This window comes from Periplaneta americana, chromosome 15 (genome assembly GCF_040183065.1).
Source record: "Periplaneta americana isolate PAMFEO1 chromosome 15, P.americana_PAMFEO1_priV1, whole genome shotgun sequence".
NCBI classification, from domain to species: Eukaryota; Metazoa; Arthropoda; class Insecta; order Blattodea; family Blattidae; genus Periplaneta; species Periplaneta americana.
The window spans coordinates 58,574,815-58,589,206 of NC_091131.1; the positions used below are offsets into that span (position 1 = coordinate 58,574,815).

At 35.5% G+C, this 14,392-nt stretch overlaps 1 protein-coding gene across 11 annotated transcripts in view; it reads left to right on the top strand.

Annotated features, from left to right (window-relative positions):
- The window catches only part of bru3 (bruno 3), a 197,856-nt gene that overhangs the window by 106,238 nt on the left and 77,226 nt on the right, over positions 1–14,392 (top strand). For all 11 annotated transcript variants that reach the window (XR_011336142.1, XM_069847323.1, XM_069847322.1 and 8 more), the window contains one exon: positions 13,271–13,350. Coding sequence is in view for 10 of the 11 variants with exons in the window: in XM_069847323.1 (XP_069703424.1) it covers positions 13,271–13,350 (80 nt within the window). In the remaining variant the exon portion in view is untranslated. The remainder of the gene's footprint in view (positions 1–13,270; positions 13,351–14,392) is intronic.

The following is a 14,392-nucleotide window of genomic DNA, read 5'->3' on the forward strand; positions in this document are numbered from 1 at the left end:
ATAATAATGATTTATTTAACCTGGCAGAGTTAAGGCCATACGGCCTTCTCTAACACTCAACCAGGAGTAAAGACTGCGTTACAAAAACACTACAAATTTACAAATTACACTACAATTTTACACACAAAACTGAATAAGATAATAATAATAATAATAAAATATAAACAACAAATAAGAAGAAATCAGACATAATATATATATAATATACAGAAAGAAAGAAAAAAGCATAATAATATGTGAACAGCAGGTCAAAATAAATGAGGCATACAAAAAAAAGACAATTATTCATAATAATAATAATAATAATAATAATAATAATAATAATAATAATAATAATAGTAATAATGATGATGATAATAATAATAATAATAATAACACTAATAGTAGTAATAAAATAGTGCAGTACAAAGTATACAGTGAATACAATATTTCTAAGTACACACAATAAGAAAAATTAAGATTATATATAGTTCAACTTACACATTAGAGATATAACATTATCGGAAAATATGAAAACAAAAATATAAAATAAGTTGAATATTACTAGAACATAAAAAAAATGTGAATACGTGGAAACATGCAATACAACACTTGTCATAATAGTAAGTTAGTTTGGCAACTCGTCATAAGATAATTTTCTAACTTGGATTTGAAAGAATTCAATGTTCGGCAGCCCTTGACTTCAGGCGGCAGAGAGTTCCAGTGACGAGAGGTAGCAACAGTGAAGGATGAGGAATACAGAGACGATGCGTGAAGTGGAATTTCTAGCGTGTTATCGCGTTGTGATCGAGTATTAATATTATGATAGCGAGAGAGAGTATGAAATCGAGCGAATAAATAATAGGGGGATGAAGAGTGCATAATTCGATATAAGAGAGAAAGTGAGTGCAGATTTCTCCTCTCATGTAACCTAAGCCATGATAACTTCTTGAAAGAAGGTGAGATATGATCATAGTATCGAACATTACAAATGAAGCGGACGCACGCGTTATGAACACGCTGTAGTTTCTGAGCGGAATCAATCCTGAGATCACTGAACAAAACGTCGCAATAATCGAAGTGAGGTAGAATGAGTGTCTGTACCAGCGTCTGTTTTAATTTAGATGGATAATGATACAATCTTTTTAGTGAATGGAGAATAGAGAATGCCTTCTTACATGTATATTTAATATGCGTATCCCAATTGAGATTAGATTCGAAATGTACTCCGAGATTTTTTACGGTAGAGCTAAACGGGATGATTGTTTTATTCAGTTTCACAGGTGGAATATTCAGGTCGTTGACTTCAGGAATTAATCTACGGTTCGCGAACAGAATAGCCTGTGATTTACATGCGTTTAGGTTAAGCCCAAATTGTTGAGACCAGGAAGAGATGGAATCAAGATCTTCATTCAGACTATTAATGCTATCGTTTAGTGCGTCGGGACGGGCTGAAATATACTATTGAACGTCGTCTGCATATATTTGATATCTGCAGTGCTTAAATGAGTTGGAAATTCCATTTATATAAATAGAGAAAAGCAAGGGGCCTAATACTGATCCCTGAGGAACTCCTGTGTCTACAGTACGCCAGGATGAGAAACGATTATTAGATATGACACGCTGCTGGCGGCCAGTAAGGTAGGAGTACATCCAGGTGATAGCACTATCAGAAATGTGTAGCGTTTAGTTTAGTCAATAGTAGACCGAAGTCAACAGAATCAAAGGCTTTGCTATAGTCCAATAAAACTAGTACAGTAGCCTGTCGTTTATCCATGGCTGCGCGTATGTCCTCAGTAACATTCAACAAAGCAGTAGAAGTGCTATGGCCATTTCTGAATCCTGATTGTAAAGGGTCTAAAAGATTAAATTCTATTAGGTAGTCTGACAACTGCTTATGAATGATGCGTTCCAGAGCTTTAGATAAAACGGGAAGAATGGAGATTGGCCTATAGTCTTTTGCAGAAGTAGGTGAATTTACTTTAGGAAGTGGGCGTACCAAGGCTGTTTTCCAGAGTTGCGGATAAACAGACGTGATAATTGAAGAATTGAAAATATGAGTTATTACGGGAAGCACGATATCGACTAACTTATTGATAAAGACTATGCTTATGTTATCAGTGCCTTGTGCTTTAGATTTAATGCTTTTAAGAGCCCTTCTTACTTCAGAATCAGTAATGTGCGAGAAGAAAAATTTTTCGCGAGAAGGTGGAGGATTAGCTAGGAGAGTATTAATTGTATTTCGTTTTGACTGTTTTTCAGGTCGTATAGTGGGAGGTGAGGTAAAGTATTCATTGAGTTTATCAAGCGGTATGTTTATAACTTCAGCTTCATATTACTACACACTGATACTCCCTTTCGGGGGAATGGGTTAGTTTGCAGTTAGAAACTAAACTGTTGAGACGTTTATCATTAGCCTACTGTGTTTTTAGTAAAGTGAAAGTTTGGCGGTAAGTTCTTTTCTTGAATATACATAATTCATACATAGCAAAACGGACATCTGACTCATAATTGATAATATCAACATTCTAAATATACACAAGAAATAAAATCGTTTCATATATTCTTATTTCAGTTAAATAATTGGCAAGATTCTAGTTAGAATGCTTTAATTTCATCGAATATCCACATTCACGTAGTCTACGCAAATTTAATTTTCATAGAAAGTCTACTTTTCCTAATTAGCATATAGTGTTTATTATGTAGGTTACAAATACAATATGTGTGATAATGGAATACATAATGCGAATTTCATTAAGAACTTGTACAATTCTTAAGCAAATAGACTCAGTATCACATTATTCACATTTATATCTTGTTCCTCAAGTTAAAGGCTATAATTATTTTGGTTGCCACATCTCTTATGGTGAAGAAAAAGACCTGGAGCAAAACTATCGAGATTCCAACATATATATATATATATATATATATATATATATATATGGAACTATTTACAGAACCTTAAAAAATAAAGCTAGGGAAAATACCACGCTCAGAATATATAAGGTTATGGCAGTGCCATTACTTATGGCTGTGGGAATTGAGATCTGAATAGATCGAGGAAAAAAATAATTGACTCTGCAGACATGAGATTTTCAAGATGGCATTGGCCATATCCGTAACGACGACATTAGAAATGAATTTACTATTTATAATCTGCAACACAAAATAGAAACTCTAAACAAGAATGGCTTCAAAATATAGAAAGAGTGGATTCTTCTAAACATATCAAAAAATCTCCACAATACAAACCAAAAGATCGACGTAAACTACGTTGGTAAAATAGTTTTTTAGACGGAACAGGCTTATAGCCTACCCTTGAAGCAGAGAAAAAGAAGCTCTTGTTCCTCATTTTCGCTTTAGTCGGTTTAGGGGAGAGTCGGGTAGTATCGGACATCGGGTAATATCGGACAGTGAGTTTCTTTCATCTACCACACGATGATAGTACCTGATTGACATGGTTTCTGTGATGTCGCATAGAGAAACGTAATCATGTCATTCAGGTACTACCATATGGTGGTAGATGAAAGAAACGCACTGTCCGATACTACCCGATTCTCCCCTACTTGTGCCGAACTACTTCATCTTATGAGTTAAAAGGACACTCCATGAAGACTCATTGGGGTGTAGAGATAGAGTTTCATTCTTTCACGATTTCGGCACTAGAATGAGGTGATGTTGTCGGCACCACGCTCCCACCGCCTTTTGTCCTTGGAATGAATAAAGAATAAAATAGGATAAAAAATTGGAAGACTCCAAGCCGATTGGTCATTTGTCTCACTTCATTTTTCATATTTCCGTTAAAGGAATTAGAGGATTTTGAAAGGGAAAAGGTGGAAATGGATGTAACCTAAAATGTACCACATAGGTAGAGGAATAAGACTTAGACACTATCTGGAAACATCCGGTAACTTATACTTAATTTGACAGGAGACTGAGTGGAACCCGGAGTCTTTCTGCAAAACATGGCAAAGATAAAGTTCCAATATCATACGGAATTGAGCCCGGAACGTTACATTCCGTACCCAGTTGCTCTACCAACTGAAATATCATTTATGTTGATTTTAATAATTACTATGACAAACGATATTGCATAAAATGTTCCTGCATTGAACCTTTTTAACTCGTTCAGCGCTTTGGGACAAATTAAAAATTTTACGTATCTACCGCGTCAATAAATAGATGTCTCCCCCTGTTGGTTCGAAGAAACTTCGGAAACAAGGACATAGGTCTGTAACAGACGTCGTTCGTACTGGAAAGGCGTCTAACACAAATCAAAGCAAATATGCACGACCAACAACATAATGCAAATCTAAAATCAATCTTTAATTATAATGATAAAATTCCCAACAAATGAGAAATAAACCAAAAGATACGACAGAAATAAAGCTTCCCATTAACGCTCTTGAGTTGTGTGGCTGTTTCAATAATGCTCCAATAATGCTTCAATAGCTCCAGGTATCAAATTAGAAAATGTATTGCATTTAAACAGTTTAATGTGAACATATGATCAAGTTATTATCCCAGGAAATGAAAATGCCCTCCAGAAATATTTTCTAAAACTCCAGTAATTAAGTAAAGGAAACAATTTTTTAAATGTTTATGAAGTCATGGCTTTTAGCAGAAAATATCCAGTACGCTTCAAAAGTTATTTTACGGAGTCAAGTTTAAAGGTGTTACAGATTTAAATACCTCTACAGTTATATAGGGTTTTCAAAAGTAACGCATAATTACAATTAAAATTAAATGAGAGGATTTTGGACAAAAGCTCACACCCGTCAACCTTGCACTCAGAAAGGAATGTTTTGATGGAAACTAAATATTTTTTGCGACCATTGCTGTGCAAGTTTTGTCGTCATCGAGAACAATTTTAAATGACACTTCATAATTTTTAATATTTTCTGAAAGAGCATAGTGTATCCCAGATCACACGTACGTGTATAACAGATTGATCAGTCTTATTGGCTTTGAAGACAGTAACTTTTATCACTTCACTATGCTGCCATCTAGCGACTACAGAAGAAGTCACATTATAAATTTCATTTTAATTGCGTGAAGCGACTGTACTTCCATCTAACGGTCATTACCAATCGACAGTGGCGGTACTGGTGGCTGTTCTCTTCCACATGTTAGCGTTTTTAATATGGGGATGACCAATGTGCTATATAGTCAATGTGATCAGGGGTTGTATGTTGTTGTTAACCCCTGTGTTCTGTAAAAAGTTTATTGATGAAACAAGATGTTCTGAACAATCACTATTCAAAATGAGTGGATTGAAATCCTGATGATGATGAATAAGATTTGATGATAGAAGATGTACACAATAACAGACTATGCACACGTTTTAATGAAACTCACTCCAAATCGGACGTTAAATAACTAAGCAAAAAAAATACACTCCGAATAACTATCTTTTTTCAACAATGTCGCCAAATTATGAAACATTCTACTACAAAACACTCCGAAACAATATATTTTCTTCAACAATATCGTCAAATTATGAAACATTCAGAATTACTATCTTTTCTTCATCAATGCCGCCAAATTATGAAACATTCAGCTACAAAACACTCCGAATTTCTATCTTTTCTTCATCGATGCCGCCAAATTATGAAACATACAACTACAAAACACTCCGAATCTCTATTTTTCTTCATCAATGCGCCAAATTATGTAACATTCAGCTACAAAACACTCAGAATCGCTATCTTTTCTTCATCAATGCCGCCAAATTATGAAACATTCAGCTACAAAACACTCCGAATCTCTATCTTTTCTTCATCAATGCCGCCAAATTATGTAACATTCAGCTACAAAACACTCTGAATCGCTATCTTTTCTTCAACAATGCCGACAAATTATGAAACATTCAACTACAAAACACTTCGAATTGTTATATTTTATTCAGCAATGCCGCCAAATAATGAAACATTCAGCTACAAAACATTTCGAAATACTATCTTTTTTACCAAATGATTTCAGAGATGTTTATATTTTTATGCATTAGTGCGAGATTAAAAAAAATAGTTTGACGCATAAAATATATTATACAATTAAACGTACTTGCAATTAGAATTTTTCATCAAATTATATACCAAATTACGCAGAAAAGACTAAATAATTATTTGGAAAAAATAAAATAAAATTTGATTTTTTTTTTTCAAAATGTAATCTTTGATATCCCCTTAATAAGTAACTTTCGCTATTTTATTCATTTACAACCAATCGAAATTTTCCTTCCGGCCGCATTTCGTATTGTATATTGTAAACAATTCTCGTTTGCGTTTTAGTATTATAAGATTTCATAGAATGCCTAGAAATATGTTAATGCCAAGTAAATCAGTGAATGTTCAGCAGAAGAAATAATATTAAGACAAGACAATGATTTAAGTCAGGTTATGACCTTTCCTATTCTCCGCTTTCGTTAAATAAGCAGGAAGCGGTTAAAGCGAGGGAAAGAAGTGGCAGTTGTTGCATTGTCTGTCGGACGGAGTGATTAATAACGGACTGTCACTTGAGATGGCGCGCATTATCGTTATTATAATGGCTGCATGGCGGGGAGGGAGAAGCGGTTGAAAGGTAAGTGGCGCTGTTGTTGACGGCGCACAATGGAACTAATGAGGAGGAGGCAGTCTGCAGTTGGAGAGCCCACTTATACGAATTACACGACGCCAGCTTCGCCTGAGGTTGTTTTTTCTTTTAATTTCTAAAATACAAACAACCGACGCTCATTAAATAAAGAAACGATGAGGTTGTCACGGACTGCGAAGGAAACATCTACAACATGTACACTGCATGCTGTAAACGAGTGATACAGATTTAAGCATGAGACCCACCAGTTTTTCATTTGCACAAAAATATTGGTTAGTTGGTTTACAGTGAGGAGTGTTTGGAAACGTAATTATTTTTTCTGAACTGATCTTGATATAATTACTGCTGTGGGAAGTTCTGAAGTGAATACGTGTAGAAGTTCGGTCCAATACTAGGTTGCCACGCCAGAAAGTCTACAGACACATTTTCGAGCCAGTTTTGTCGCGCTCCTAAATTCTAAACTACGCAACATATTCGAATGAAGTAAACGGCGATCGACGTATGAAGGATCAATATATCCAACGTGACCTTGAGTTGGAACGAATGACATAATTTATTTATCAATACTCCGAAAGGAGTAATTTGAGGCATGAATTGGCGAATCGTAAGGAAGCCGAGGCAATGTAACGCGAGAATGCAAAGCGATAGAACGTTCGCAGTTGTGTCAAACAATTCGTAAATAACCAAGCTAAAACCTCAATTGGACAAGTCAGCAGTCTACAAGTTAAATTGGAAAAATTCGCGAGTGAATTTGAGTGAAGAGAGAAAATTCACAGTGCAACGCAAATGGGAGTGGGCGTATAAGCAATGGGTAACAAACGATAGAACACAATGATTACTATAGCAACCGACATGTTTACTCTCAAGGCACACAAAATGGCTACTCCCAGGAGTACCAGCACAGTGAAGATATATCGAATTTTCAGGTTACCTGGAAAGAAGAAACGTTGCCACTGCTGACATTTACCTTAACAGCAATTCTATCAGCGACGTATTCACGCATTAAACCTCATGTTTTGTCTCCGATACAGTCTACTCCGATTTTTTAATAAGTTACCGGGATTCGTTTTTTTCCTGCTTAACGGTGCTTCGTGGAAGGAAAGGTGTAATAAAAGTTTTGTTATATTTAATATGTAGAATCACCTCTTAAATTTTGGTTAATCGGTTTTTTTCCATCCTGTACAGTATATATAGGCCTACTTATACTTTACAATATTACACCATTTATTCATTCATTCGTCCACACCTGTGGAGTAACGGTTAGCGCGTCTGGCCGCGAAACCAGGTGGACCGGGCTCGATTCCCGGCCGGAGCAAGTTACCTGGTTGAGGTTTTTTCCGAGGTTTTCCCTCAACCCAACATGAGCAAATGCTGGGTAACTTTCGGTGTTGGACCCCGGTCTCATTTCACCAGCATTATCACTTTCATCTCATTCAGACGCTAAATAACTTAAGATGTTGATAAAGCGTCGTAAAATAATCTACTAAAGTAAAAAAAAAATCATTCATTCATAGTTTTCCGCCTAAGAGCAGATTTTCATTGCAAATCCCGCATTCTCCATTCGTATTGTTCCTTCATTAATTATTCTACAATAGTACATTATGCAACGAGCCTATAATGGTAGTAATTAAGACGCGAGTATGTTTATGAAACGAACGCAAGCGAGTTTCATAATTTTCATACGAGCGTCTTAATTGCCATTATAGGCAAGTTTCATACGACTTTTTATGTTCGACCATATTTCTACTTGAAATTATTCATAAGTATTCATATTATTCTTATCTGACTGGGGACCGGAACTGACCTTGTACAATATCTCGTAAATTGTGAGATGTGCGCAGACGCGAAAATATTTATTTTTTCCGAGAAACAAGTGTCATTGACCTTGATATAATCTAGAAAGTAAAATGAACATTAATCTTGATATAACCTGGAAATTGATTTAGACATTGAAAAACGGGATGACAAATTGAATTTATTTGAATATTATTTACAATTAACGCTAATTATTATAGTAACAGAACATAACCTTCTGCGACAGTATTGGATTTCCAGCCTCCGTGACGTTTCGCTAGTTGTCTTTCGATTGCATATCCGAGAATAATCGATACTTGCGCTTTCATATTGCTTTCTGATTGGTGGAAAACCTGAACTTTAATGAATAGGTGTACTTTAATAAGGTCCATTAAAGGGCTGCTACCAGGTGTATAATTACTATATTTCGGCATGGTCGAGCATAAATACTATTACATTTTATACACATCATACCCGGATAAACTGATCCGCGGTTTCTGTGTATGAACAAAATCCAAACAAGAGGGACAACACAGGCGGACAGACAGATGTCATATAGGAATCATTTTTTCGATTGAGGAATACTGTAAGCTATATTTAGGAGATTTTCGAAATCGATTTTTTTTTTTTTGCATTATCACAGTACTACATACGAGTACAATTATGAAGTAAAAAATTGCACAACTTCCTTTAGTCCATTAACTAATTTTTACTTGAGCCCTGAAATTACGATATTTCAATATACGCTTATCACAGTGGTAACCGTATTTCAGCTGTAAATTTGTTTATGTGAATGTCAACCTGACTGGCGGCCTTAATTTGCCATACATTACCATTCCTCCCTTCCACTTCCTTCTTAATGGACGTCCTTTGAGAGAGCGTTCTTGTTGGAAACAATTGCTATCTACATTCCTTTCTTTCTCGCTTTGTTCCCAACTTTGAGTGAGAGGATTTTCCTCTCATATATATAAACCATTAATGCTAACTCTATTCCTTTCTTCTCCATCTTACATATGTTAACTGACTTTCAGTGAGCCGGTTTCCATACTTCTGTACACCTTTGGGGAACTGTAGAATTCTTTTCATCCTCACAGATAAGGATGATGCTTAAAGATATAGCTAACTTTGAGAAATAGAATTTCAAGTAATAAAATACACTAATGCATACTGAAGATATCTGAGAATATGGAATTTGTTCGGTATATTGAAAACCACAGTAAAGTGTCACTTTACTTCTCTTGCTCCCATCTACATTATCTAGAAGTTTGTCACATTGTTTCATTATAATCCTGCATTTTCTGACAGCTTGTCCCTCCTTTTCATTCTGCTTTCACTGGGTTGATTTACATTTACTTTACAAACTCTAACGACAAAGTTCATGTTAGAAGAGGTGTACCTTACACTTTTCCATTACTGGTGAAGTTTACGAACCTTAAAATATTCTCAAATATTGCACATAACTTCCTCTTCAGGAGAGCAAATAGGTGGGAAAGATATCCTAGTTATTGAGGTAGTTACAGATGACCCCATTAATAACGGCCCCAACAAGTAGCCTACGACAGAACTACTACAGACAGAAATGGTTGCAATCTCAGAAACGTTATGAGTAAAGCTCGGAAGTTCCGACGTTCTGTCCCGTACACGTAGCTATACTTGTTTTTTTTTTAAAGATGGGACATGACAGGAACGTTGCGATCGGAAAAACAACTGAAGTCACATAGTGTGGTACGCCTGTTGCTATGGTAACAACGGTTGAGTTGCCAAACTTACAGTTCGCACGTGGCGAGTGCTTAATAGCTCTCTTGGCGACATTTATTGTGCACACAGTGTTAGCATTGGTACGTTTCGTCTTTGATTCTTTGTCGATTTTTGTATTGTTTTCTTACCTTCACGTCAATTGTCATTGAATGTTTTAACGTCAGCCATCTTAACGACAATTATTGCTACTTTCCATCAGCTGGCAGTGTGGTAGTCTATATTGGCAACATGGCACTGTAGTTCCAAGCTCGGCCGCTTAACTGTCATGTCCCATCTTTCAAAAAAACAAGTATAGGTAAGATATGTATAAATAAACAATAACAACAAAGAAGTTTAATATTCTGATTCCTTTTCATAAAGTTTATTACAGTATCTTACCAGGTCTATCAGGAAGGAGAATTCCCACAATAATATTTACAATAAACCGCCCTCTTTCGCTTGTAATTTTGTCTAAGGAAATCCAGAGAGTTTTCGCACCCTTGACATTCGCTAAACTAAACGTTTAACGTTATGTTGACGTCATTGATGAAAGGACCAATCAGAGCCATTCACCTCACGTTATTTCAATAAGCGGAGCGGCCATCTCTAGACATGAGGAATTGAATGAAATTTACTGTAGGCCTAATTCGGTGTTAAAACATGGCGTCTCGTTTGAGATTTGCCACTATGGACGATATTAATCTACTTAGAACAGCTCAAGGTGGATAAGAAGTACAAGAAGGCTCGGGAAAGAATTTTTCGTTGAGTACGATGAAGAACACTTTCACCGATCCCTAACGATTCTTTCCGAAGTTTTACGAACGTGAACACACGTCACTAAATACGTCACTACTGATGTCAACATAGCGTTAACCGTTTAGCGAATGACATGGGTGCAAAAATTCTTGTCTGCCACCGTTTTTCTTATATCGACTAACATCAATCAAGTAGGCTTACCTTTTGCGAAGTTTTGAATTGAAAGAATTTTTTTGTTTGTATATAGAGCGTTCCTATGAAAACCGGTCTCAGGTAGTCATTTTCGTCTGCTTATATGGCTGTAGTGTGGAGCGCCCGTACCGAGAAAGCTAAACGGTAAAGAGTTAAGTGGGACCGATCTGCGTAGGAAAGCGTGAATGAATCTGTCCTTACGCTGGCCGTCAACATATTTTGTTGGATAGAGGCTGAAGTAAGACTAGGGTGACTAGACGTCCTCTTTTGTCCGGACGTGTCCTTTTTTAGGCCTTTGTCCGGGGTCCGGGCGGATTTTTAAAAATCAAGAAATGCTCTCCTTTTCGTAACTTGTATGTCTGATATTTTGAAATTATCTGATTTGACGTCTTTTTCAAGTAATTTTCCTGTAAGTGGCAGCAGCATCGACAGAATGTACTCTTTGCCAACGATCATAATTCTCTTTGCATACAAAGTAATATTAAATTCACATTTTGTACGGTCTTTTTAAGTACCCATTTTGATAATAATTATAGTTCCCTTGGCTTTATATGTAGTTAATCGTAAAATCATTTTATATTAAGTTTTATCATAAGTATACTGTAATAAAACACATATTGACATCATTTTAAGTATAATGTAGGCCTAAGCCTAAATCTAAATAGGGTAGATATTTTCTACCCGCTTTAATAATAAATAGTAGCCTTGACTTTCATATGTAGCTAACTGTAAAAGCATTATTATTAAGTTTTATCATAATTATTTTTGTAATATTAACATACTTTTAAGTATGATATAAGCCTAAATCTGTACTGTAAATATTTTGTAAGAAAATAGATATAGACGTAATTTACAGTAAAATACAGGCCTAAGCCTAAATCTAAGTACATATTTTCTGTCCTCATTTTTCGAACAATGTCCTCCTTTTTGAAGATTTGTGTTCTCTTTTCTATCGATGTGAATCTGGTCACCCTAAGTAAGACCAGTCTACGTAGGAATGATCTGTATTGTTATTTTAACTGCTTGAAAAAGGAGTTAGCTACTGAATGAAATGGAATGTTTACCCCGACCATCATTTTGAAGACGTTACGAAAAGAACTCAGACTACTTATTTGAATCTGAATGCAATTTCTTCCTTTTCTTGCTGCTCCAAAACTGCTATATGTTTGCGATGATATTTGGTGTTACAGTGTTCTTCCATGAATCTACGTTTCCTTTGTGTAGTTAGGTATAACTTACAAAATATGTAATCCCCATTTGAAGAAAACAATCTAATATTAGTCTACAAATTCCTTCACCAAAGCATATTTACCTTTAACTAAAAATATATAATTACAAATTGTGTAAACTTCTTTCTATTAAAATATATATCCAACGAAATTTACCTTTAATTCTCTAAATTTAGTTGCATCCGATGTAATATTTACTCGTCGATCTTCTTGTGTTCAGATCACAGACTATACTGAACTGAGTTTTGTTGCTGGCATGTTTTCAATAGCCTTTATAGACAGTGACAATTTTATCTGTAGACACGACTATAACGCAGTCTTACCGCATACGGAACAGAATGTGGGAACTTTCGAGCTTTAGTTGATGTTTGTCCCTGATCACATAGATTGGCCATTCCCATGTTATAAAATGGCAACATATGAAAGAGAACAACCACTAAGATCTACACTGTCGAAAATGATTTGTTTGGGATCGACCGCTAGATGAAAATACAGCTGCAAGCTATTACCACAGTCTAGAATATACCGTCACGAAGCTTGAGTTTATGAGGGTACTAGGAACAATAGACTGTGCAGGTACTATTTCGCATTGTCTGTAATGAGGCGATAGTAGCGATTCTAGTGTTTAGCAACTATCTATGGATGCATATTTACTACGTATTGTCCTTCGTGAGTGTATATAGTAGACTGTGCTATTACTCCATGCAATTCCATCAGGGTTATAACTTGACTTCTTTTGCAGTCGCTAGATGGCAATATAGTGAAAGTGATAAAAGTTGTCTTGAAAGTACATTACGCTGATCAATCTCTTATGATCAGGGGTTTTGTCTATTTCACCAGCAAAGGGAAAAGTTCAAGCTACACTTTTGTGGATAACTAGCTATTCTTTATTCATTATTTAAAATTCTTGCTTACTTATGAGGACAGACAGACGTGACGTCGTAAAACCTGATCACAGATCACTCACTTACCACATGTCAATTGTTTTGCAGGTTGTGCGTTTGTCAAATTCAGCTCACACCAAGAAGCGCAGGCGGCCATCAACAGTCTTCACGGGAGCCAAACTATGCCGGTAAGTCGCTAGTGCCATCTGCCGACTATCAAAGTAAACGACAGTGCATTAATTTGATCGGCGCAATGTAACCATTTCTCTCAGTAAGCGCAAAATGGAAAGTTTTCTCCCCCACTTTTTCTTTCTTTTCGTGTTACAATAAATTCTCTCTGCAATTAAAGGGGGGAACGAATAAAAAAAAAAGTGGTGGATTGGAGTTTTGTAATAAAATGCACCTGTTGGCTTCCTCTCTCTCGCACAGTTGTAGAACAATTTGAAATGTAGCAGTACGTCTGCCCGTCAACAGATGGCGGGTCTCGCATCACGTATTTAAATTATCAGTCCCGTGTAGTCACAAAATCCATACATTGTTGCCACTGTATTATAAATTGTTATTGTGAGATGTAACACATGGAAGATGCAATTAGATTCGTTTAAACCAAATAATCTCCGTAATTACATCATTACAAGACACAAAATCACTAACATTACTGATATTTTAATCCAATGCACACCTTAAATTTTTGTCTATTTTTCATACCAGATGAACAATAAATTTTACACAATTCATTATGATCAGTTGTAGTAGAAGTACTAGTTTGACGCAAGCCACTGAGAAGATCAAGGCTTCGATATCTAGATAGCTCTGCGAAAGACGGAAAACCGCAAAAATTATGTGATTGGAAGATCTGTACGAAGAATGGTGACATTTTGTTGTCAAGTGAGCAGCGTAGAGGTTTCATAACTTGGAAAGGTAATAATAATAATAATAATAATAATAATAATAATAATAATAATAACTAATTATGTATTAAATTCTAAGTGATCTGACATACTCAAATCGGTAAAATATTATGTCATTTTAAGAGAATTATAAAATTAAAGTTTGAAATAATTATTAAATATATGTACCTGTATACATGATATGTGCATGTACAGTATATTCCTGAAGTTATACTGGCATTTAACGAGCTTATTCTTGAGGTAACTTTTAAATATAAGAATTTTTATGAATGTGAGACCATTTCAAAGAACTACACATAAGTTATGTTTGCAATAAAAT